The 26,466-nt window shown below is 41.7% G+C and overlaps 2 protein-coding genes across 3 annotated transcripts in view; one reads left to right on the forward strand and one right to left on the reverse strand.

Annotated features, from left to right (window-relative positions):
• RNF149 (ring finger protein 149) overlaps window positions 1-4,464 on the forward strand; it is a 35,994-nt gene extending 31,530 nt beyond the window's left edge. The window contains exons 9-10 of one of the 2 annotated variants that reach the window (XM_045980075.1): window positions 1,185-1,404; window positions 4,312-4,464. The gene's annotated coding sequence lies outside the window, so the exon portion shown is untranslated. The remainder of the gene's footprint in view (window positions 1-1,184; window positions 1,405-4,311) is intronic. The other variant, XM_045980076.1, reaches the window with a different exon arrangement.
• CNOT11 (CCR4-NOT transcription complex subunit 11) lies at window positions 278-19,398 on the reverse strand. The gene is made up of 7 exons (XM_045980073.1): window positions 18,801-19,398; window positions 15,840-16,004; window positions 6,204-6,356; window positions 4,468-4,670; window positions 3,123-3,325; window positions 1,439-1,535; window positions 278-1,359 (listed from the first exon to the last, which is right to left on the reverse strand). The coding sequence occupies exons 1-7, from the start codon at window positions 19,318-19,320 to the stop codon at window positions 1,162-1,164; spliced, it is 1,539 nt and encodes a 512-aa protein (XP_045836029.1). The 5' UTR covers window positions 19,321-19,398; the 3' UTR covers window positions 278-1,161.
• Window positions 19,399-26,466: the final 7,068 nt, after the last annotated feature.

Consider the following 26,466-nt stretch of genomic DNA (forward strand, 5'->3'; position numbering starts at 1 on the left):
CCAGTATATTTACAAATACCTTACTTTCATAAGAATAGCTAACATAAAATTTCTTATAAATCTGGTGGGAGTATGCTCTTTTGCCAATAATAAAAGATTAAAACTTATTTTTACATTTTAAAGGACACAATACCTAGTGGTTTTAACTTTTGCTGAGGGTTAAACTGGAAGGTAATTCTTGTTGAATAGATGATTTCCCTATAAAGAATATGGAGAAGCACCTCGGTAAATTGGGAATTTTTCACGGTTTCTTCAAGTAAAAAAACACATCAGATGATACAGTTCATAAAAAACTTTAATGTAAGGCACTGTTGTCCAAAGTTAAGTGAGGAGTAACAGCCCACACGATGCCACCTTGTTCTACGTTGCAAACAGGCCATCTGCCCCACCATAGGCAGCAGGTACAGTTCCCACTCAGGGAGGTTTTACATAGGTAAAACCTCAGTGGTGATATCTCCCAAAGCATGGACTAATACTTTTCCTTAAAACAAAAAAATAACTATCTTAGACTTAAAACTGAAGAACTAACAAACATCTCAAGAGGAAAAAAACAAAACTTAGACCAGCTATTGTAGTCTCAAAAAAAGGTTTCTAAGAGTTCCCGTGTTTATAAGAGGCCCAAGAAATGCATGTATTTTTGTTGTCTGTTAAGTCCCCATGACAAGAAAGGATCAAGTTAGAAGCATGTCCTTAGTTCAGACTGTCCTTTGTGAGAAATTAAGGGCTATACGCACAAATGGGTTTCAGGACCAAACTTCTATTTGCCACTTGATTCAAAAATATTCAACTGATTTCATCTCAAGGGCAGTATGACAAATTCTTAAGAAAACTAGATTCTCAATCAGCAGCCTGTAACTTGTATTTGAAACAAAAACAGGCACTTTGCTCTACAGTGCTAAAACCTCATCTACTTGTTTGCAGTAACTTCTTGTAGATAACCGTTATTCCTGATTATCAGCAAGACATCTAAGAGACACATTTTCCCAAGTTCTTACCAAAAATCCATCTCAAGGAAGAAGTCATTTAGGAAAGGAAACTTTTGCTTTAAGTAGATAAAGTGGTGTTTATATGCATTAGGCCAAGTGATCCACTCAAGGTTCTAACAGTTTTAAAAATTAAGTCACAATACAGCTGAACAATGAATGTGGTTCTGATGAGGTATTATTTTGACATTTTGGTCTCAGAAGGTGTTTCTCCAGTATCCAGTGTCTTCAACAACCGAAAAAGGCCAGCAGCTTCTCGTATCCTACTGAATTCAATACAGAATGCCTGCACTTCTATAAACAAGTCCTGCACATTAATAATTTTGTTCCGGATCAAGGACTGGAGAAAGACACACACAAGACGCACCAAACGATTCTGGGGGAAAAAAAAAAAAAATTAGTGTACCCGTTTTCTTGGCAGGTATGTATAAAATTTACCAAAATTTGTTACTTACCTGCATATATTTATCCTTAATTTGTTCACAAGTAGAGATGCAATTTGATATATAAAGGTGAATAAATTCAGGAGGTAGGTCAACAGCTGTAGTTAGTCTGTTTCATAAAGTTAAAAAGTTAGGGCTGTTAAATACTGTTAACCAGAGAAATTTTAGATTTTATGGTTATTTAGTGAAAATTTCTGATTTATGATCAGTTACCTAGTTTTACACTTATTACGCAAATAAGCCTGAGCCTGTCACCCTGGTTGTTAATAAAGGACACTTCCATTTTTTAAGTGTATACTTAGCATTATACATGGTAATTACTCATTTTTTTTGCACACATTTCTGTGTGATTTTGGTTGAATCAGAGTTCAGTTAATGGTCTTCACCCTCTCATAAGTAACATTTACTAAACCCCAATTACACCTAAGTGCTATGGAAGGTGGCATATCTGAGAAGAAGGTATAGTTTAGTAAGTTGAGAGTATACTGTATAACTTAAATGCTTAAAAAAAGGGGGGGGGTGTAAGAAGCAGTGTAAATGAAAAAAATGGGAAAAGCCTTGAGAGGTCAAGTAGCTTAAACTGAAACCTGTAAGTGTTCCTAATAACCTAGTGAATGATCAGATGAAAAGCTTGGAATCTGGGATTAATGTGGTGTATTTAGGAACACAGTGGTAGAGAGCGGGATAGAATGTGACAGAAGGCATAGTAGCATATTGGAGTCTTAAAAAGGAAAGCTGGTATTTTCCAAAGCATTCTGTGGAATGTTTAAGGAAAACAAAAAGATGGGATGGGAATTCCATTTTCAGATAAAGAGATGCTATGCTAACTATACACTGTGCATTTCCAAAAGAAATGTGAAATTTGACTGTAAAACCTTCCATAAGGCACTGAGGAACCATGGCTCTGAAGAATAGTGCTGTGGTCTCTTGAGATGGGGAAAGGTGGGGGTGGGGGGCACGAGGAACAGACTTTGTCCTTGAAATTATTCTCTAGAAGGAATAATAAACTGATGAAAAGATTGTGGTTATTCTTGGACTAATTACTAAGTATCTGGTGAAGACAATAATGCTGTAAGGATGTAGTGAAGGGGGAGCAGTGGTAGGTCAGAGGTAGGTCAATCCAAGGCCTGGAGCCAAAGGAAGCCCCTGAATGAAGTATGAGTCTACAGAGGGGAAAGCCTTGTGCAGGAGAATGCAGAAATGAGGTAGTATATTTTCAACAACCAGTTTTGCCAGTGACAGGAAAAAAAGTTGAAAACCTCATGCTTCCTCCCTCTCCCACCCTAGAAAGAACACTCTTACACATATTACTTGTGATCACCTGATTTTCTTTTTTTTTTTTTTTTTTTAAAGATTTTATTTATTTATTTGACAGAGAGAGATCACAAGTAGACAGAGAGGCAGGCAGAGAGAGAGAGGGAAGCAGGCTCCCTGCCGAGCAGAGAGCCCGATGCGGGACTCGATCCCAAGACCCCGAGATCATGACCCGAGCCGAAGGCAGCGGCTTAACCCACTGAGCCACCCAGGCACCCCGATCACCTGATTTTCAGTCAGCCTTTTTCTCACCGGCTGATAAGCTTAAAAGCACAGAGTCTTTAGTACAATTTCAAGGCTTTAAAAAAAAAAAAAAAAAAAAAAATCCCTTAAAATTTGTTGCAAGCCCCCCTCCCCCACCCAACTGAGTATAAAAACTTACCGATTTACAACTTCCATTGAATGCAAAGACATGTCCATGTTGACCAGGACGGAAAAATACTCTGTGATCTGGCTTGACTGCATTAACTTCAGCAGCATTTCTATAGCAACCAGAGGGTTGTTTTCCACCAGGTCAGGAAGTTTGGCTGGAGTGAGGCCAATATGATAAACGAGTTTGGGGTCTTTTTCCAGCTCACCCAAGAGCTAAATACAACCAAATTTTTAAAAAGAGGTTATTGAGTCAAATACTCTTTCCTGCCTGTAAAAACAAGCTATAAAATTGTCTGCATTGAACCAACTTCATAAATTTCTTCCCTCAAACCATTAAAATCATGTCTTGATTTTCAGATTTATAACTGTACTGTAAAGACTGTTTATAAACATGCTAGTGAGCCCTCCTCTGGGCATTAAACCAGACTCAGTACTGCCCGGTTGGATAGAATACTGTCTGGATTGTAACAATATCATCCTTAATACCTCTGTAGACTTTTTCTGTCATCTGTTAGAACCTAAAGTAATTTAATTGCCAACCGGCTCTCCAGAAAAGCACACACCACAGAGAGCTGAGGGATATGAGAAACGAGCACAAATCCTTGAGGAGAGGGACAGGAAGACGGAGAGCTGCCCTCTATACAGTTACAGTGCACAGTTCAGGTCCTGCTCACAGTCTGCAACCTAAATAGGTATCTTCAAAAACATTTCTGCCAAATAAGTGCTTTATCTTACAAATTGTCTACACTGTTTCCCCTGCCTACCTGCAAATACCACAGTGGACTGTGTTTCAGAATGGCCTAGCAAACAAAGAACTGTAAACACAGCTATTACTTGACTTTGAGAAATACCATTTTTTTGGTGGTAAACTGGATTAGAAGTGTCAATATATTCTCACAAGTTCTAATGTGAAAGTATGCAAGCTGGATAATAAAATTCACCAAAGCACCCACCAGGTGTCCTTGCCTTCCCCTCAAGGGGAGTCTTACACTTGGGCAGCAGGAGCTACTCGCAATCTCAGATCCACCACTACTAACCAGATGTGTGATGGAGGCTAGTTTACCTTCCCTGGATCTCATTTTCTTTCTCCTTAATGGAATATTCATCATCTCAGGTACCCTCAGTAGAGTTATTGCCCAGCTTAAATGTAACAATGTACACAGTGTGCCAAAAATGTGAAATCTGTCTTTCCCCTCCAGAGTAAAATGACCAAAGCTGGAAAAGCAGAACAAAGATCCAGAGAGCCAAGACTCCTTGGATCCAAAACACTTCCTACTGCTGGCTCCTGCTGACAGGATCATTTATTGTTTATCATGTGGAAGATTAAAGACAAAATGCTTACAATAAATATATACCTGTGTTTGTTGAGGAGAAGATAAGGGGCTTTTGAAGGCTTTGGCCATTATTCGCTTGATCTCCACACCAGTGCTGTTCTTGACACACATTGATTTGTCCCACTGAATCGCATGGTCAGGCTCTGTTGGATTCAGCCAAGCCAGCTCATCCTCGCAAATGTGGAGTGGAGGTGGTGGACGAATAAACTCTGGGCGGAAATGGCCTGTAATGAGAATAGGAATGTTTGCTTCTATCAGTAAGCTAACACCTACACACATCTACATAAAACTCTCAGACTTCAAAATCCAAAGCAGAGATGATACAGAAAGTCAGGGTTTTATTCAGAATACCAACAGAATAAAACACTGACCTAACGTTACCATGCTAGAGACCAAATCTATTTTTCAAGAGAGAAAGGCAATATACCATGATCTGATAATCTTTAATTCAAGCATGATCACCACTCAGAAGCAAAGGATACAACTTCACATACTGGTAAAAGTTCTGGGGAAAAATTAAATGCTATTTGATCTTATTCATCCTACTTAGTTACCACAATTTTACTCAGAGACCACTATTACTTGTACTGATTATTTTCTTTGCATCTTACAACCTTGAGGTGGCAAAATGGAGATGAAATATCAGGAAACAGAAAAGCATAGCTGCCTTTTAACATTTTCAAATGAATCTGGAGACTTTCATAAATCCCTAAATCCACAAATCCCATATTCATTTTCATAAGAGACAAAGTACAATCAGAAAATATAGTGACTCAGTACCTCAAATATTTTTGAAACAAGATTGATCTCTAAGTTATAAACCCACTAAAATAAATGCTGGCTGGGATTTTTGCTGAATAAATTTCACAGGGCCTAAAATGGCCTATTCTGATCATGGATCCTAGCCCCTGCCAAATGTGAGATTAGTTTATTGATAAGATTTTCTGGCTAAGAATCATTGGTCATTCTTCACTCTCATCACTAGGACTAGTATCTCAATCTTTTCAGATCATTTACAGGAAAAAACAAAATTATTAATACGTCCTCAGAAGTACTTCTTATATGATAAGGAAAACATTCCCACGAGGTAGCCTGATGTTTAGCTAGACTCAGTATCTAACTGATTTGCTTTTCACATATCTTTCTGGTGGCTCATGCAATACAAAGTTGTGCCTAAGCAAGTATTAAGAAAAAATCAGTATGTGCCATTGGCTGAGACTTCAGATATTAATCCCATTTATGACAAAGATCTGATAATGACATTAAAGTCATGAAAGTTTTAAACTCCTGGTAACACTGTAATTTGGAGAACATTTTCTTATTTTTAAGCATAAAGCATGCCTTCATCATTAAACCATAAAAGCCTGTGAAACCAAAAGATACAGCTATATTATTTCAAGTTCAGTAGGTGTTTTCTTTGAATTAAAGTAAAATAAGAACTATAAGATCAGTAAAATTTTATAAGGGAGAAGGTAATGAGAGTGATTAATAAAGCACGATAAAGAAAATATCCAGAAGACTCATTTTAGTAAAATTAGAATTTATATCTTCAGGAATGCTACTGATAATAAAAAACTTGGTATGTAATTTTATTAAAGAAGAAACTAACTTAACTGGCCACCTCTACTATGTTCTAGTAGACACCAGGCGATTTCTTACTGAATTCAAGTTTAAGGAGCAACAAAAAATAACACCATGTTTTAAAAAAAACAAGCTGGTAAAATAAAACCCAAGTATATAAAATTATATATACCTACTTTCAATAGGTGGCTTTGGTCCACTGACTAAAGCTTCTGTGATCTGAGAGGCAACCGAGCTGTCAAATCCAGAATTAGAAGAGTCTGGGTCTGGGTCACTGAGAATACTAGGGAAGCTGGCTTTACTTTGGGTTGGCAATTCAGACTGGCGTTCTGTAAAAAGATAAAGTAAGAGACATTTTTAAATTCAGGGTATCACAAGGAGAGAGAAAAGACAAGTTACTAATTGGAAAAAGCTGCCTGCAACACATACAAACAAAGGGCAATTCAGTATAAATATGTTTTGCTTTGTTTTTCAAAAACTACAAATCCACTAAGAGCTAACATCACCCACCACCAACAAGCCAACAGCAGCTATATACAGTCAGGCCTCTCAGCCAGTTGTGCTGGGGGCCAGTTCCATCCATGAGAGTACCCTTCACCGTTACAGACCAGTCACAACAGGAAGGTACATGCAGCCCACACGGGGATACCCCTGCAGTGCCTGGTACTGGAGACCAGGGAAGGCTGAGGTACTGGGCTCCTCAGGGCCTTTTCTAATTAAGGCCACGACTTTTAAGTCCAGGAGATGGAACTGACATACCTAATGTATAGAAACAAACACAGAGAGTCAGACAAAATGAGACAGAGGAAGTTCTGAACAACAACAGCAAAAAAACCACAAAACCTCAGAAAAAGAACTAAAGGAAACAAAAGGTAAGAAATCCACCTGATGAAGAGTTCGGGTGATGGTCATAAAGGTCCTCACTAGACTTGAGAAAAAAGTAAATGAACTAAGAAGGAAGTTGAAGAATACAGTAATTGAAATGAAAACTATACTAGAGGATCAAAAGCAGATTAGCAGATGATGAAAGGATCAATGATCTGGAAGACAGGGTAATGGAAAGCACCCAAGCTGAATGGCAAAAAGAAAAAAAAATTTCAATGAGAATAAGTTAAATTTCTGTGACAAAAATCAAGCATAATGTTTGCATTATAGGGAGTCCCAAAAGAAGAAAGTGGCAGAAAACTTATTTGAAGAAAGAATCACTGAAAATTCCCCGAACCAAGGGAAGGAAACAGTCAGCCAGGTCCAGGAAGAGAGAGCCTTAAACAAGATGAACCCGAGAAGCTCCACACCAAGATACATAATGAAAACTTAAAAAATTAAAGAGAATCTTACAAGCAAGAGAAAAGCACAGTTAATGGGAAATCCCATAAGGCTATCATACAGCCTTATTGAAAGAACATAATGTTCTTTGAGCAGGAACTGCAGGCCAGAAGGGCTAGTGGCATGATATATTCAAAGGGCCGAGAAAAAACACAATCAATAGTACTTGCCCCAGCAAGGTTATCACTCAGAACTGAAGGACAGACAGAGTTTGCCAGACAGACAAAAGTTTTAAGGAGTTTGCCACCGATAAACTAGCCTTATAAGAAATGTTAAAGGGACTTCTGTAAGCAGAAAGAAAAGGCCATAATTAGAAGAAAAACTATGAAAAGAAAAAAATTTGCTGGTAAAACCAAACACATACTAAAGGTAGTAGATCACTTATAAAGCTAGTATGAAGGTTAAAAGACAAAAGCAGTAAAATCAACTATACCTATAATAAAGGGCACAAAATAAAAAAGTAGAAAATAGGACAATATGTACATAAAATGTGGGGTGGGAGAGTAAAAAAATAGTGCTTTCAGAATGTGTTCAAACTTATCCAACCATCAACTTAATTTAGACTAGTGTATATAAGGAATATTACATATGAACCTCAGTAACCACCAACCAAAAACCTATAATAGATTCACAAAAAAATAGAAGGTGAACCCAAGCATAACACTAAATAAAAAAGTCATCAAATCATAAGGGAAGAGATCAAGAGACGAACAGAAAACTACAAAAACAAACAGGAAACAACTAACAAAATGACAAAAAGTACCTATCAATGAATACTTTAAATGAACTAAGTGCACATTTACTTTTAACTCAAATGACACAGGGTGACTGAATGGATAAAAAGACAAAGAGTTATTTATATGCTTCCTACAAGAGACAAAAACATCAGCCCCAAAGACAGACTGAAAGTGAAGGTATGGGAAAAGATATTCCCTGCAAATGGGAAAAAAAAAAAAGTTGGGTGGCAATATTTATATTGGACAAACTAAACTTTTTTTTTTTTAATATTTTATTTATTTGACAGAGAGAAATCACAACTAGGCAGAGAGGCAGGCAGAGAGAGAGGAGGAAGCAGGCTCCCCACAGAGCAGAGAGCCCGATGTGGGGCTCTATCCCAGGACTCTGGGATCATGAGCTAGCGGAAGGCAGAGGCTTTAACCCACTGAGCCACCCAGGTGCCCCATGGACAAACTAAATTTTAAAACAAAGACTCTAGGCGTATCTGGTTGTCCCAGTTGGTAAAGTGTGGGACTCTTGACCTCAGGGTTGTGAGTTAAACCCCACGTTGGGCATGGAGCCTACTTACAAACATACATAAAAAGGGGCACCTGGGTGGCTCAGTTGGTTAAACATCTGACTTTGGTTCAGGGAACGATCTCAGAGCTCAGGTCATAATCTCAGGGTCCTGGAATTCAGACTGAACTCAGTAGGGAGTCTGCTTCTCCCTCTCTCCCTTTGACCTTCCCTCTGCTAGTGTACCTGCTCTCTCTCAAAACAAAACAAAACAAAAACCTTAAGTAAGTGTATAGACTAATGAAAGATAAAGAAGGACACTATAAAATCATAAGAGGAACAATCCAACAAGACCTAACCATTGTGAATATTTACACACCCAACAGAGAAGCACCCAAATATATAAAACAAGTATTAACAGACATAAAGGGAAAAACCGATAGTAAGATTACATATTAGCCCAGAAAACAAGTTCAAAAAGACTTGAAGTCATACCATGCATCTTTTCTGACAATACTATAATACTAGAAGAAAAAAAAAAAAAGACAAACACATGGAGATTAAGTAACAAACTACTAAACAATGAATGGGTCGACCAGGAAATAAAAAGAAATAAAAAAGTACATGGAAACAAATGAAAATGAAAACACAATAGTTCAAAACCTTTGGGATGCAGTAAAAGTGGTTCCAAGAGGGAAGTTTACCAATACAGACCTACCTCAAGCAAAAAAATCTCAAACAACATACCCCTACACCCAAATGAGCTAGAGAAAGACCAAAACCTAAAACCAGCAGAAGAAAGGAAATAATAAAGATAAGAACAGAAGTATCAGGTGGAATTTATTCCTGGATTAAAAGTTTCCAGAAATCATCAAATCCACAAATCATCCAACATGGTAATACCACATTAACAAAATAAAGGATAAAATGGATATAGTGATCTCAATAGATGCAGAAAAAGCATTTGACAAAATTCAACATCTGTTCATGATAAAAACTTAACAATGTGGGTATATGGGGAGCACACCCCAGCATAATAAAGGCCATATATGACAAATCCATAACTAACATCACAATGGTGAGAAGCTGAAAGCTTTCCAGCTAAGATCAGGACCAAGACATGGATGTTCTCTCTCACCATTTTTAATCAGCACTGTCTTGTCCTAGCCAGAGCAGTCAGACAAAAAAATAAATAGAAAGACTGGTAAGGAATAAATAAAACTTTTACTATTTGCTGATGACATGATACTATATAGAGGAAACCTGAAGGACCACCAAAAAATTCCTAGAACTGATAAAGTAATTCACTAAAGTTCCAGAATACAAAATCAATGTGCAGAAGTCTGCTGCATTTCTATACACTAATAACAAAGCAGTGGAAAGAGAAATCAAGAAAACCATCCCATTTACAACTGCACTAAAAACAGTAAGATACCCAGGAATAATTTTAACCAAAAAGCTGAAAGATCCATACTCTGTAAACTCTAAAACTCTGAGGAAAGAAATTGAAGACGACACAGAGAAATGGGAAGACATTCCCTGCTCAAGGACTGGAAGGACAAATATTGTTAAAATGTCCATACTGCCCAAAGCAATCTACAGATTCAGTGCAATCCCTATCAAAATGCTGATAGCATTTTTCACAGAACTAGTACAGAGAATCCTAAAATTAGTATGTAACCACAAAAGACCCCTGAATAGCCAAAGCAATCTTCTGAAAGAGCAAAGCTGGAAGTATCACAATCTTGGATTTCAAACTACTACAAAGCTATCATAATCAAAACTGTGTAGTATCAGGACAAAACAGAATGCCCAGAAATAAGCCCATGCTTAAATGACCAATTCATCTACCATAAAGCAGGTAAGAACATACAACTGGAGAAAAAGAGTTTCTTCAATAACTAGTGCTGGAAAAACTACATAGCTACATGCAAAAGAATGAAACTATACCACTTTCTTATACCATACACAAAAATAAACTCAAAATGGATAAAAAAAACCCCTACACATTAAGACTGATACCATAAACCTTTTTTTAAAGATTTTTTTTTTTTTTTTGAGAGCAAGCGAGCAAGCACGTGCACAGAGGGAGAGGGAGAAGCAGACTCCCTGATGAGCAGGGGGCCTGAGGTGGGTCTTGATCCCAGGACCTGCAGATCATGACCTGAGCCAAATGCAGATGCTTAACAGACTGAGTCATTCAGGCACCCCAAAACCGTACAACTTCTAAAATAAAACATAGGCAGTAAACTCTTGGATTGGCCTTAGCAACTTATTTATGGATAAGTGTCCCCAGGCAAGGGAAACAAAAGCAAAAATAAACAACTGGTGCTACATCAAAATAAAAGCTTTTTTATGGCAAAGGAAACCATAAAATGAAAACCTACTGAATGAGAGAAGCTATTCGCAAATGATTTATATGATAAGGGGTTATTATCCAAAATAAATAAAGAACTCCTACAACACACACACACAAATTAGACTTAAAAATGGGCAGAGGACCAGAACAGACATTTCTCTAAAGAGGATACACAGATGACCAACAGACACATGACAAGATTTTCAACATCACTAATCACCAGGGAAATGCAAATCAAAAGCACAGCGAGATACCACCTCACACCAGTCAGAAAAAAATACTGAGCCTTGGTGAGGATGTGAAGAGAAGGAAGCCCTTAAGCACTGTTGGCAGAGAATGTAAACTGGTGCAGACTGACTGGAAAATAGTATGGAGGTTCCTCTAAACTAAAAACAGAAGTACCACAGGATCCAGTAACTCTACTTCTGGATATGCACCCTTATTTTTACTGCAATGTTATTTACAGTAGCCAAGATATGGAAGCAACCTAAGTATCCATGGATAAATGAATAAAGATGTGATGTGTGTATGTGTATGCATATATATATGATATATACATATATAAGTATATGTTACATATTATATATACATATATATGTATGTATCATATATATGCATACACACATACACACAATGGAATACTGTGAAAAAGAATATAAAACAAAAGAATGAAATCTTGCCATTTGTGACAATACGGATGGACCTAGAAGGTATTGTGCTAAATGAAGTCCAACACAGAAAAACAAATACCAAATGATTTCACATCTATGTGGAATCTAACAAGCACAACAAAAACCAAAAACAGACTCCTCAATAGAGAACAAACTGGTGGTTGCCAGAGGGGACGGGAGGAGGAGGATGGTTAAAATAGGTGAAGGGGATTAAGAGGTACAAACTTGTAGTTATAAATAAATCATGAGAATGAAAAATACAGCATAGGTAATATAGTTAAAAACACAATAACTCTGTATAGTGACAGATGGTAACGACACTTAATGGGATTGAGCACTGAATAAAGGCACAGAGCTGTCAAACCACTGTGAACACCTGAAACTTCAATTTAAAAAAAAAAAAAAAACTCCTACAAATCAATTTTTTTTTTAATTTATTTGACAGAGATCACAAGTAGGCAGAGAGGCAGGCAGAGAGAGAGAGGAGAAAGCAGGCTCCCCACTGAGCAGAGAACCTGATGTGGGGCTCGATCCCAGGACCCTGGGATTGTGACCTGAGCGGAAGGCAGAGGCTTTAACCCACTGAGCCACCCAGGTGCCCCCAAATCAATTTTTTTTTTTTAAGATTTTATTTATTTATTTGACAGAGATCACAAGCAGGCAGAGAGGCAGGCAGAGACAGAGAGGAGGAAGCAGGCTCCCCACTGAGCAGAGAGCCCGATGCGGGGCTCGATCCCAGAACCCTGGGACCATGACCTGAGCTGAAGGCAGAGGCTTTAATCCACTGAGCCACCCAGGCGCCCCCCAAATCAATTTTTTAATAAAGAAAAAAATGGGCTGACTTCCAAGTGTTTTATTTGGGGGAAAAAAAAAAGGGGCACCTGGGATCGAGTACCATATCAGGCTTCTTGCTCGGTGGGGAGCCTGCTTCTCCCTCTGCCTGTTCTGCCTGATGCTTCCCCTACTTGTGTTCTCTCTCTCTCTCTGACAAATAAAATCTTTATTTAAAAAAAAAAGGCGTGAACGCCCAGTAAACATCTGAAAAGATGTTCAACCTCATTGAGAAAGGGAAGCAGGGGAGAATCAGTCAAAACACAAGATACTATTACACACCCTCCATGACAAAAATTAACAAGCCTGAAATTACCAGATGCAGAGAATGTCATGTAACTTGCACACTGCTAATGGGAATGAAACGCAGCAACTCTGAAAAGCAGTGTGCCATTAGCTAGTCAAGTTTTACATATGCTTATCTTTCTCTCTAGAAGAATCACATATGTACACCAGGACAATGTACCAAAATGTTCATAGCAACATTATGTCCATCAATAGTAAAAGGGATGAAAAACTTGGTATTCCATTGTATGAATGTCACAACAAAAAGCAAGCACTACAATTCATCAACATGGATTCATGTTACAACTAACACCCAAAAGAACACAGTAAGATTCCACATATACATCAAGTTTAAGAGCATCCAAAGTTAAACTACAGGCATGTACCGAGGGCAGACTATAAAGTAAATTATGAATGATTACCACAAAAGTGAGCTTAGTGATGGGGGAGGTGGGGAGTAGCTAGTAAGAGAAACACACAGGGAGCCTCCAGGTCCTTAAACTTTTCCACTTCTTAACCTAGAGGATGGCTGCTCCAGGGTCACTTTGTAATTCCTTAGTACATGCAGGTTTTAGAATTGCATATTTCAGATTTTATAATTTTGAAAACACAGCTAGACTCCTGATTCCTTAAAGAACTACCCACGTTAATAAAAAACCATCGATCCAATGGAAAAATGGCCAGACATGAAAGATGCCTTAGAACTATAACATGTTCGAATGCATTCACTTAATACGAAAAATGCTAATTAAAATTATCCTGTGATGTTTTCTGATCACTAAAATACATAAAATTAACATACTCTCTACCAAAATGTGGGAAAATGTTTAAATTGGCACATTGTTTGGTAATCTAGTAAGTGCAGGTTGTTTGTCAGGATTTTTTTTCTTAAAGATTTTATTTATTGGGGTGCCTGGGTGGCTCAGTGGGTTAAAGCCTCTGCCTTCGGCTCAGGTCATGATCCCGGGGTCCTGGGATCGAGTCCCGCATCGGGCCCTCTGCTCAGCAGGAAGCCTGCTTCCTCCTCTCTCTCTGCCTGCTTCTCTGCCTACTTGTGATCTCTGTCTGTCAAATAAATAAATAAAATCTTTAAAAAAAAAAAAAAGATTTTATTTATTTATTTGACAGAGAGATCACAAGCAGGCAGAGAGAGAGGGGGAACCTGGCTCCCCACTGAGCAGACAGCCTGATGCAGGGCTCGACCCCAGCACCCTGAGATCATGACCTGAGCCGCAGGCAGAGGCTTAACCCAGTGAGCCACCCAGGCGCCCCAGGAATTTTTAATAAAACCTCTGAAATGAATACTGACATTATTAACAGGGTAAAAGTGCCCCTTGTGGTTACTTTTGTTTAACCTGTCTGCTTATTTACTTAAAGTTAAAAAAATGCAACTGCATCCTCCATAAATAACCTCTGGCCCATGGATCCTTGACAAGATATGAAGTGCAGGTCTCTGCAAAGGTGATCTGTGGTAGCCAGCTCCAGAGAAGATCGGTCTATCACTTCTTTTTCCTGGTACTTGTAAAAATGAATGAATTAGGGCATCTTCAGTCTGGGGGAATAGCAAGCAGCAAGCTTAGCCACTTTGCCAAGCTCTCCCTAGACAAACTCTAGCACAGACTCGTTTCTGGGCTTGATACACTTTAAAACTTTCTGACAGACTAACTCAAGTCATTTTAAGTTGCAAGGGAGGTCAGATCTGATTCTCACAAAGCTAGAACCCTCAGAATATATATCCCTTCTGAAGGTAAGGTGACTGAAACTGCTTGTCACCTATGTACCCAGCTTCATACAATCTGTAAAGAATTGTTTTATTTCTGTGAATAGATTGTATCTAGCACTAGTGACTAATGATTATTTCTACAAACCTTCAATCTTAAAAGTCTTAAAAAAATTTCTCTTGGGACACCTGGGTGGAGTTGGTTCAGGTCATGATCCTGGGGTCCTGGGACTAAGTCCCTCTTTGCTCAGCCAGGAGCCGGCTTCCTCTGCCTGTTGCTGTCTTTCTCCCTGACAATTAATAAAGTCTTTTAAAAAATGTTTTTTTCTCTTGTTTTTTTTCTCTTGGTTTCAATATAACTAACCATTGTTAGTTATACTGTTGATACCCAGGAGTTAAAAAGTGAGGTTCAAAGGTTCAGAATGCTCCAAAGAAAGAGTAGTTTATTGAACAATGTCACCTTATGTAAGAAACCAAATACCACAGATGCATTAAGTCTAAGAAGGATGGGGAACCGTCAAAATTAATACTGCAGCTCAATCACAAGGTCGAGGGTTCACAAATTTGCCTATATATTAGAATTTCCCTAATGAATCACTCTCAAGTGGTAGGACCCATTCATCCATATTTATACTCAGAGAGCAGTCAAGCGAAAGGTGTCTCTTTACCTTCCCTACTCAGAGAGGCTCTGTCTGGCCATCCAGGTCAGGAAAGTCCCTCTATTTTCTATCACAACACACTTCTGCTTTAAGAGAACCCATTCATTCACTTATCCGTGTAACACAGAAGGTGCCAAAGCAATCTTGAAACGTAGGACACAGGGGAGGTTTAACACATCCTGACTTCAAAAGGTACTACAAAGTTACTGTAACAAAACAGGGGGAAGTGGAATACAGACAGACAAAGTAATGATCATAGACTAGAGAGCCCAGAAATAAACCCTTCCGTTCATGGTCAAATAATTTTCAACAAGGGTGCCAAGAAAAATCATTTTGACTATTCAGGGTCCCTTGGGATTCTGTATGAATTTTATGATGGGTTTTCCTATGTCTGCAAAACACACTGTTGGGATTTTAATAGAAATTGCATTGAATTTGTAGATCACTTTGACATCAGGAAAATTTTTTTAAACCTACAAAATTTTATCCAGCATTCTTCTTAAACTGGAAAAGCAAACAATTCAAATGAAAACTCAGAATGAATTTATATGCCATATTAGCAAGGATCCAGTACTGAAGCTACGCTTTTCACGGAAGTTACCAAGCTTTTAGCACATTTACAAAGACCTTCATTTTAACTAGAGAACCCCCCTAAAAAAAAACAAAAACGGGGGGGGGCAGCATCTAATGTTACCACACAAGAATACCCAAGCCCACCAATTCCTTACCAGCCAAGGCTAGCTGAAGCCCACTAATATCCACGGACTGGCCCATGGTTCCAACGTCCATCAGTGCAATCTGTCGAGGTGTCTTTTTGAAGAGTTCTCTTGGGGGTGCCAGCATCAGCTGGGAAAGAAAAAACTTTTCTGGTGGAGTTATAGGAGGCAAAAATCCTGTAAACAAAAACATAATTATTTCTCCAATGGTTATTTTTAAAAATTTATTTGACTCTGGTAAAATTAACATATGCTACTTGCCATCTCCACTCACATATTTTAAAGACAAAATTATAATGAAATTTCAGGTAACCAAATATATACATTTATGAAAATGTAATTAAATATGCCATTTGAAATTCTCTGATTTGTGGCAATATCAGTGAGACTTAAGTTTTTTTTAACTGTGAAAAACTTTGTTGCAGGGGCGCCTAGGTGGCTCAGTTGGTTGAGTGGCTGCCCTTGGCTCAGGTCGTGATCCCAGAGTCCTAGGATCGATCCCCTGGTCCAGCTCCCTGCTCAGTGAGGAGCCTGCTTCTGCTGCCTGCTGTTCCCCTTGCTTGGACGCTCTCTCACACACACACTCTCTCTCAAACAAATAAGTAAAATCTTAAAAAACAAAACAAACAAAAAAAACTTTGTTTCCAGCATGCAAAGGCTAAAGCTTACACATGAAGGCAAAAAACAAAAAAGCTAGTGCTCAGAAATGCTTCTCTTTCTCCTCTAACGCTGTGAGCAACTGTACCAGCGGAAGAGACAAGGAAGCCTCAGCAGTGCAAATACACATCTCATACCTGCTTCAGTGCACAGTGCAGCTACAAAATTCCCACAGTAACGAATGCTGTTCTCTTCTGTCACACATTCACTTGCTCACCAAGCCTCATCCATCCCACAGCAACATTGTCACTAGATTCTGTTCCTTCATCTCCATCCCCTCCCCTCCTCTCTGGCCAGGACTCTAGGCCAGCCCTCCTAATTTCCCCAGCTCCCAGTTTTTACTCCTACCCACCAATCCATCACCCACAGTCCACATTCCCACTTACTACTTAGTTACACTATTTCTAAGTACAAATCTGCACGTTACTTAACCTGTTTACACAGAATTAAACCCAAAATTCTGCACCATTATAAAACCCTTTATAATCTAGTCCTGATCCACTTTCCTAATCTCATCTCTTGAACTCCGTTCCAACCCACATATCCTACACTCCAGTTGCACAGAATCTCCCAGGTTCTCGATATTCCTGATTTCAAAACATCCAATATACCCAGTTTTTTTAACAATACCTGACAGGGCCACACACTTTCCTCACATACCCCCTACCTCATCTCTAATCAACATCCAGCAAAAACATTTACTCCCTGAGAATGTCTCCAGCCACAAAGGTAGTTGTTCATCTGTGCCACTGAGCATTTCGTATGTGACATCTAGTACAACACTTACTACATCAGCTTATGGCTACATTTATGTCTCCCCCACCAGACCGCAAGCTTGAGTGCAGGGAAGCCATCTTATTTACATCTAGATACAGTCTCAATCCTATCTCTGCATCAGAATCACCTGAAGAACTTAATAATGGTTAGCAATTATTATAAATACTTTCATTCCTCATAATTACCCTGTAAGCTAGGAATTATTATCTGCATTTTATAAACAAAGAAACTGAGGCACAGAGAGGTAAAATAACCCTTTCCCTGGCAAATTTCTGTTTACAATGCAGTCTCTGGTCTGAATCTAGGTTTAGGCTCATGGCATTTGAGAATGACCATAAGTCATCCTCCCTTTGCCTACAGGCTCTCTGAGTAAATCCCATACTGTCCCCATTAGGATGGTGGGTTGGGTTTTGACTTCTCATGATATGTTCCATTACTTTCTGGGCATTCTTAAACTTCCTGAAGGCCTAGTTCAGTACTAGTACCCTAAGGGCATCTTATCCAACATGAAGTTTGCCCCTCTTACATAAGAGCAGTGCAGGAAACCAACCAGAAGATGCTTTAGATCCAAAAGGAGTGCCAAGCATGAACACCAACTAGCTTACAAAGAAGCCTCCTGTGCTATGAAAAACTTGGTATTATCTCAAAATCCACTGCCTTCACCTTTTAACTCTGTATAGTGGCCCCTACCTATACAGTGCTCTTTTCCCCACTTGTTTAGTACGATGAGGTCAAACTGTTCTCTACCTCTACCTACTTCCCCCAGTACACTGATCTTTGTCTTAGTTTTCCATGTACTCTATCACTAATCACCATCCCTTCTGTGCCTTTCTCCTTTCCTGGCTCAGTTGTTCTCCCAAAGTCAAGTCTCAAAGAATCTCTTTGAGTTTTTTAAAAAAAAAAAAAAAAAAAAAAGCAACCTCGAATGAAACCCACTGGTCTGACCTCACCAATACTGCACAAATAACAAATATACATTTTACATAACGTCCAGTAGTCATGCCTTTCCTGATTTAGGCCATGAATTTGAGACTACCTTATATCCTCTCCCCATCACATCATTCAGAGACACACATCAGACCAACGAAGGTGGCTGCAAAGTCCTTAAACACCGTATAATGTCTATTTCCGTCCAACAACTTCGGGTTTTGAACTTTTATTTACTCTACTTCTACTTGCTCGACTGAGACTTAACACCCAGGCAGAGTGTCATTAGTTACAACGTCACACACCTGAGACGGGCTCTTCAGTAACTGAGACTGAGTTGCTAAAGCTGTCAAACCCCACTCAGCTGCGTGACTTTACGGCCCACACGGTGGAGAGGAATAATTTGCGGTGCCCTGAGTCTGTAACTAAGCTACCCCTTCTCCATACTTTGCGGGGGTGGGGGGATTAGATAATTTCAAAAGGAAACAATTTCACTTTGGGATGAACTCTCGCACAAGCTCCGGCGTTAAGTGCCCAGTCTATCCACAGCGCCACACCTGTCTTCGGGAGGGAGGGGCCGCACGGACGAGGGGCGGCGCGCCTCGGGCGTACCTGAGAGCGGCGGCCTGTCTGGCTCCTGGCCGCCGCGGGCCGGTGGCGCGGGGTTGAGCAGGTGCGCGAAGCTGGCGGCAAAGGGGTTCGCGGCGAGCGGCTCCGTGCGGTACATCTCCCAGAGCAGGTAGAGCGCGGTGAGGCGTTGCGCCGCGCTGGGCAGCAGGTCCGGCTGCTGCAGCAGCATGACGAGCACCGAGCCCAGGCGGAAGTGGTCGGCCTTGCTGAAGTAGTGGTGAAAGGCGGTGGACAGGCCCTCGAAGGTGCTGCCGCCGCCCGCCTCCTCCGAGATGATGCTCAGCAGGCTCGAGAGCTCCTTCGGGGTCAGGCTCATCCTGCCCGTGGACCCCCCCGGGCCTCCACTGCCCAGCCCGGGGCCGCCTGCTCCGCTTCTGCCGCCGCCGCCGGCGGAGCCCCCCGCACCGCTCCTGGACGCCGACCCCGCCGCTTCCCGGGCACCCCTTTGCTCCGCGGTGGTGAGTAGCCGGCCAGCCGCCGAGCTCACCCCGCCACCGGGCATCAACCTCACCCGCCTGCCCTGCTTCCCGGCCGCAGTGGCCTTGGCGCCGGCTCGCCCCGTCCCCACGGCCGTAAAGCGCGCTGTTACCACGACAGCGTCGCAAACAAAACACGTCGGGGAAGCCAGACCGCCGCGGAGCAGAGGGGCAGCTTGGAGCGTACGCGAGGCGGCTGGAGCGAGGTCATGGAGAGGATCGCTAGTGGCTGGGTGGGCGGGGTGAAGCGGCCGGAAGTGGGGTGGGGGCCTGCGAGGTTCTGGCTTCGCGGGGCGGGGGTCCTGCCGCGAGACCTGCCGGCGCTGGGGGTGGGGCCTGCACCTCCGTGACCCCCGCGGACCTTTTAGGTGTCCACCAGGCAGTGTCTGGCACCGGACGACGGTCCGAGTGAATGTGGGCCACGGTATTGTCTGGAAGAATGTCTTAAATTCCAAATATTTTTTTTTCAATATACTATACGTGACTGTTGGCGATTTTAAACTGTTTAAATGCGAGTCAACGAACAAAAACATTTCTCATAACCTAATTTCCAGTTTTACAGTCCTTTTGCACAAATGGGATCATATTACACTTGAGGGTTTTGTACATGGTTATTTTAACAGGATTTTGAGAAAAGGTTTCCAATAAATATTCATTTACAAAATTGTCGTGCAGCTTTTTACTCTCTCTGCCCTAAGACACTGATTCTGGGCCTTGACTGTGGTTGGAAGCCCCCCCCCCCCCCCCCACACACACACAGCCCCGAGAACCTTTAGCAATAGTAAAGCCAGCCCCCAAAGACGGCGGCTTCGGCATTAAAAAATACCAAACACCTCCCCAGGTGACTCTAATGGGAACCCTGGGCTGAATCCCGAGTGGGGTTCCCCAGACTTGTCCAGTTCTTCCCTAAGCTTCTAAAGGAACCTAGGGAATTTCTCCAGCGATTTCCACAAGGCAAGTTGGGGAAATCCATCTGCGCTGAACAATGCTGGCAGCTCAAGAATCATTTAGTTAAGCGCCACCTTCATTCTAAAGTAAAACTGAAGGGAGAGAACTGGCTGGATCACCAGTATGCAAATTATGAAGTCTTCAACTTACTGCTAGATTACCCATTAGAAAGGTCTTGCCAAAACAACTTTTTTTTTTTTTAAAGTGGAGCCCAACAATGGCCTTGAACTCAGGAACCTGAGATCAAGACTAGCTGACATCAAGAGTTGGAGGCCCAACTGACTGAGCCACTCAGGTAGCCCCAAAACAACATTTCTAACAGCCAATACAATTTGGTAATGCCTGGACTGTTGGGCCCAGTCCAACCTTCTAACTCTGTATAGTGGCCCCTACAATTAGCTTGAAAATACTCTCATTTTGGGGCGCCTGGGTGACTCAGTCGTTAAGAATCTGCCTTCGGCTTGGGTAGTGATACCAGGGTCTTGGAATAGAACTCTGTATTGGGCTCCCTGCTGCGGAAAGCCTGCTTCTCCCTCTCCCACTCCCACTGCTTGTGTTCCTTCTCCTGTTGCCTCTCTCTGTCAAATAAATAAATAAAATCCTTAAAAAAAATTCTCATTTTTTTCCTATGGTAAATAAACATTGTGTTTGAGCCATTTTACATTGTGGGTTCTATTTGTAATAACAATTTATATGTGTGTGTGTGTGTGTATATACATACATACATATATATGTATATATAAAATGTATTAAGTGTGTGTTACTGTTTTTTAAAGATGTTTCAAAATATTTGAACATATGACCCACCACCACCAAAAGAACCAAAAACTTTTCTTTCTGTAGGACCATTTTAAAATTGAGATGATATCCAGAGTTTCCTACATGTTCCCTGAAAACAACTCTCAGGTCCTGCATTAGTTTCCTGATAGCAGCCACGAACCTGGTGGTTTAACACAACAGAAATTTGTTTTCTCACAGTCCTGGAAGCCAAAAGTCCAAAATGAAGGTGTTGGTGGGCAGGGCTATCTACGTTCCCTCTGAAGGCTCTAGGGAAGAATTCTCCCTTGTCCCCTAGTCTTTGCCAGAGTCTCCGGCATCCTTTGGCACCACTTCTGTCTCTGCCTCTGCAGTCACATGGCCGTCTTCCCTGTGTGTCTGGGTGTCACATGGCCTTCTTATGGGGACACCAGGGAGAAAAGGACAGGCGGGGCTAGATAGGGAGAGATAGGTAAGGGGGCTACTGGATCAGGCTCACAGAAATCCCAAAAATGTGGAGGTCTAAGGAAATCAGAGATAAGGGAACATTCTAGACCACCCTTGCTCTTGCTGTCCGAGGGAGGAGTTTTATTTATCACGGTCTCCTGTGGTCGACAGAAAATAATTAGACCCTAAAAGGAAGTAAGCCATTAAAGATGTTATCACTTGTCCTTAATCAATGGTGCTGCCAGTAGAGAAGTCAGAAAGATTTAGGTTCCCTGGTTAGTTTTCAATAAAAGACCAACCCTAAAAGCCCTCAGTGGCAGCTCTGTCGGGCCCCCTCTCCTGAGAGCTTTTTTTTCCCCCCTGGACTCTTGCTTAATAAAACCTCCTATCACTTTACTCACTCTCTTTTGTCCTTGACATTCATTCTTCAACTCTGGGAGACAAGAACCTAGCTCTCCCACCTCACCAGTCAGTGGATTGAGGGTCCCCCCTAATCCAGTAGGATATCACCTTCATTGTTGTCAGAACCCCCCCCTTCAAACTTTGGGGCCAACATACAACTTGAAGGCAGAGTCTGGGCTAAAGACTCTTGCTTTCTTTTTTTTTTTTTTAAAGATTTTGTTTATTTATTTGATAGAAATCACAAGTAGGCAGAGAGAGGCAGGCAGGGAGAGAGTGAGGGAAGCAGGCTCCCTGCTGAGCAGAGAGCCAATGTGGGGCTTGACCCAGGACCCTGAGATCATGACCTGAGCCGAAAGCAGATGCTTAACCCACTGAGCCACCCAGGCGCCCCTATTGGTTTTGCAGGGCAAGAAGGCTGCAGCAGGCTATGGCCTTCCCAAAACTTCCAGCCCCCTCAGCCCCTTTCCTTCCCCTTCCTGGAAATTACAGGATCCAGCCAGTTTCAGTAGGAGCCGTGTCTGTGCTGCCAGCCTCCCCAGTGTTCGTCCGTCATGTTCAGGGTGCCACCAGGTTCCTGGAACAAAAGGCTAAGGGGGAAGAGGGAGGTTTGTGGAAGAGATGCAAAAGATTACTTTAAATCAACCTTCCCCGAAGAAACACCAGTGTAGCCATTTTTATTTTTGTGCAACTTGATGCTATTAAGTGGTTTCTTTCTTTCTTTTTTTTAAGCTTTTAGAGGGAGATTACAAGTAGGCAGAGAGGCAGGCAGAGAGAGAAGGGGAAGCAGGCTCCCTGCTGAGCAGAGAGCCCGATAATGCCGATGCGGGGCTCCATCCCAGGACCCTGAGATCATGACCTGAGCCGAAGGCAGAGTCTTAACCCACTGAGCCACCCAGGCGCCCCATGCACTTTCAATGACATCTACAAAGACTCCATTTCCAAATAAGAACACGATCTACGGTTCCAAGTGGACATGAATTTTGGGGAGACACTATTCAACCCAGCAGAGGCCAAGGGGGGAAAAATATTTTCCTTGGTAAAAGGTTCTTCCAACTAAATTAATAATTAGATTTATAGCACACAGATTAACAGGAGGAAAAAAAAACCACATTTTTATTACATGGGCAGTGAGGTCCAATAATGAAATTGAAACCTCAAGAAATGACAGGACAAAGAAAACAACTTTGGAAGCTTCCACAAGTAAGGAATTCTATGCAGAATTTGAGCTGGGGTAGGAAATTCGTAAAAAGTAACAGGGGTGTTTGTACAGATTTCTCTACTCGAAATTTCCCATCTCTGATGATGAGGGTGTCTCTTTACCTGTGAGTACAGGGAGGGTACTGCTCACAAGGAAGATTTCAGGGAGGCAGAGGAGGGTCTGAGTGTCCGTCTCACACAGGCTGCCTCTTAAGAAGTTTTATTTTATGGGGCACCTGGGTGGCTCAGTTGGTTAAGCATCTGCCTTTGGCTCAGGTCAGGATCTGAGTCCTAGGATCAAGCCCTGTGTCAATTTCCCTGCCCAACTGGAAGCCTGCTTTTCCCTCAGCCTGCCGCTCCCCCTGCTTGTGTTCTCTATCTTGCTCTCTCTCTCAAATCAAAAAATAAAATCTTTTTTAAAAAGAAATTTTATTTTAAATAATCAGTATGCCAAAATGGCACACCTTGAGTAGCTTATCCTCGGCCTCCTGTGGGCCCTAAGCTCTCTTGCGCTTATGCCTTGGTATCCATCCTTCTCATTCATCTCACCTCTGTCCTTAGACTCGAAATCAGCATTTGGGGATTTAACGAATACTGTTTTGAGCTCCCAATATCCATCAGCGTTGTAGGCACTGTCGAATGGCAGTGAACAACAGATCAAGCCCTGCTCTCATAATGCTCAGGGGAGCTTGGTGACCTCTTGGTCAGCCCCACAGCAACTTTTCTAATAGTTAATTAACGATTAATTAACCAGCCCACAGCAACTTTTCTAATAGTTAATTATTAACTAATTCTCCCCTCCCCCACATTGGATAATCACTTCATCCTTTTTGATAACTGACATTACCATATAGTCAAAACATCCCGCTGAAATGGATTTAAATTCTTTCTAGATCTTGTTTCCCTCTCTTCAGATAGAGTGTGCAGAGACAGTTTAATGCTCCTCTGAGACAGTAATGACAAGGGCCAATTAGGCATAAAGAACTATTTGCTCTGTACAAAGTGTCCTCTAATTGTTATACTTTTTTTTAAAAAATATTTTATTTATTTGACAGAGAGAAATCACAACTAGGCAGAGAGGCAGGCAGAGAGAGGGGGAAGCAGGCTCCCTGCCGAGCAGAGAGCCCAATGTGGGGCTCCATCCCGGGAACTTGAGATCATGACCTGAGCAGAAAGCAGAAACTTTAGCCCACTGAACCACCCAGGCACCCCTGTCTTTTGTAGTTTTTCTACTTCTCTCAACTGTTCAGTTGTCGTTATTCTTCCCCGAGAGTGAGACTTGCAGCTGGGGTTCTCACGAGTGGTGCAGAGAGAGAGTGTGTGGTTGCTAGAAATTGGATCCTGTGATGCTGGTTCAGAAACTTCTCAGAACACTTGCTGCTCCCTTGCTGAGGGAAGGGATGACCTGAGCCAAGGTCGAGGGACATTTGGCTTTCGCATCTGAGCTAAACTCTTGCCAGATGTTTGCTTTTGTTTTCATCCTTTTGTAGACATTTTTGTGCTTTGGGGGCACCTGTGTAGTTCACTGGGTTAAGCGTCTGCCTTCAGCTCAGGTCATGATCTCAGGGTCCTGGGATGGAGCCTCTCGGCAGGCTCCCCACTCAGCAGGGAGTCTGCTTCTCCCTTTCCCTCTGCTTCTGCCTCTGCTCTGCTTTTCTCTCTCTCAAAAAATAAAATTAAAAAAAAATTTTTTTTAAAGAAATTCTCATGCTTTTTCTCACTGTTCTCTTTTCTGGGCATTTATTTCCCTTTCAAAGGTAGCTGGAAGTGTCCATGAATTGGCTCAGACTTCTGTAACAAAGTACCCCTAGTGAGGCTTAAACAACAGAAATTTAAACAGAAATTTACTTCTCACAGTTCAGGAGGCTAGAAGTCTGAGATCAAGGTAGTCAATAGGGTTGATTTCCTCTCAGACCTCTCTCCTTGGCTTGTAGATGGCCATCTTCTCTCGGCGTCTTCATATGGTTTTCTGTCTATCTAATGTCCTGTTCTTATAAGGACACGAGTCGTAGTGGATTAGGGCCCACATAAACTCAGTTACTTCTTTAAAGACCCTCTACAAATACAGTCACATCCTAATTGGGAGGTTAGAATTCAGCGTGTGAATTTGGGAGGGGTGGACCCCAACTCAACCCATAACAGAGAGTGAACTTAATTTCGGCAGGAGGCAAGGAAATGTTTCCTTGTCTCTCTAGTGGCTGCCAGAATCCCAGGAAACTCAGAATGAAAGGGAGACAACCGAATAGCTCAGACCACGGTTACACATAGGGAGAAGACTATGCATCGCCAATCAACGCTTCCCTGTTTCTTTTCAGCCATTCTGTTGGGTGTCTATTGGTATTGCATTGTGTCCTTAATTTTCACTTCCCTGATGGCTAAAGGAAAGTCAGCATTTTTTCATGTTATTGGGTAGGTGGCATTCTCTTTTGCGGAGTTCCTATTGAGTCTTTTGCCCATTTTTGTATTCAGCTGTTTGACTTTTTTTTTTTTTTTAAAGATCTTATTTATTTATTTGAGAGAGAGAGAGAGAGAAAGCATGAACAGTGGGGAGAGGGAGAGGGAGTGGAAGAAGCAGGATCCCCGCTGAGCAGGATGCCCAACTTGGGGCTCAATCCCAGGATCCCGTGATCATGACCTGAGCCAAAGGCAGATGCTTAGCTGACTGAGCCACCCAGGCACCCCTGTCTGACTTTTCCTTATTGATTTAAGGGAGTTCTTAATGTGTTCTATATAGGAGTCCTCTGTCAGATGTAGGTATTGTACCAATCCTCTTCCATTCTGTGATTACTTTATACTCTATTAATGGTTTCCTGTGACTAAGTTCCTGATTTCTTACTGTCCCTCTTGTTGTACAGGACTTTATGTTTGTGACATGGTTAAAACCCAGACACTTCAGAGGAACTGGGACCACGTCAGCCCTGAGTGTGGGTCCAAGCAATGCTGAGCGTATATACAGTTGCTGCCTTCTGTAGCTACACACCTTAACATCAGGGGAGATGAGGTCAAAGGGTCTGTATTTGCTAGTGGACCCATCCCTTCCTGGCTCATAACCTTTGCTCATTGCATGTTGCAATAGCTTTCGTGAGCTGAACCACAAACCCTAATTCCTCAGTTCCAATTTCCCCTCTCCAGATCCAGCTGGATCTCTTAGGCTTCTAAGGAAGCCTAACTCTGGATGTCCAACTCTGGTGATAACCACTGTCTTCTTCAAGCAGAGATGACCAGGAGACCCTGGTCCTGTCTACTCCCCCGCTGGGACCAGGACTTGAGTTCGCCAGGCTCTCTCAGGTCTGGCTCTAGATTATAGTTGCCTGTAGAGTTGGTCACTTTTCCCCCAGCTGGCTCCAGGTTCTGGCAGGAGAGAGCCCATTGCATTTCCTTGGACTAGAGCCATCAGTATATCCTATGTTGAGGCTGGGACT

Source organism: Meles meles, chromosome 16, assembly GCF_922984935.1.
Source record: "Meles meles chromosome 16, mMelMel3.1 paternal haplotype, whole genome shotgun sequence".
Lineage (NCBI taxonomy): Eukaryota > Metazoa > Chordata > Mammalia > Carnivora > Mustelidae > Meles > Meles meles.

What these genes read in the sequence shown, in the direction of transcription:
- CNOT11 (XM_045980073.1), bottom strand. Translation starts at nt 19,320, where the DNA reads ATGCCCGGTGGCGGGGTGAGCTCGGCGGCTGGCCGGCTACTCACCACC. An exon ending in CTTCTCCTCAACAAACACAG is followed by an intron (nt 3,326 to 4,467) that starts GTATATATTTAT and finishes GGTTGTATTTAG; the next exon opens with CTCTTGGGTGAGCTGGAAAA. An exon ending in TCAATGGAAGTTGTAAATCG is followed by an intron (nt 1,536 to 3,122) that starts GTAAGTTTTTAT and finishes TTTATGAAACAG; the next exon opens with ACTAACTACAGCTGTTGACC.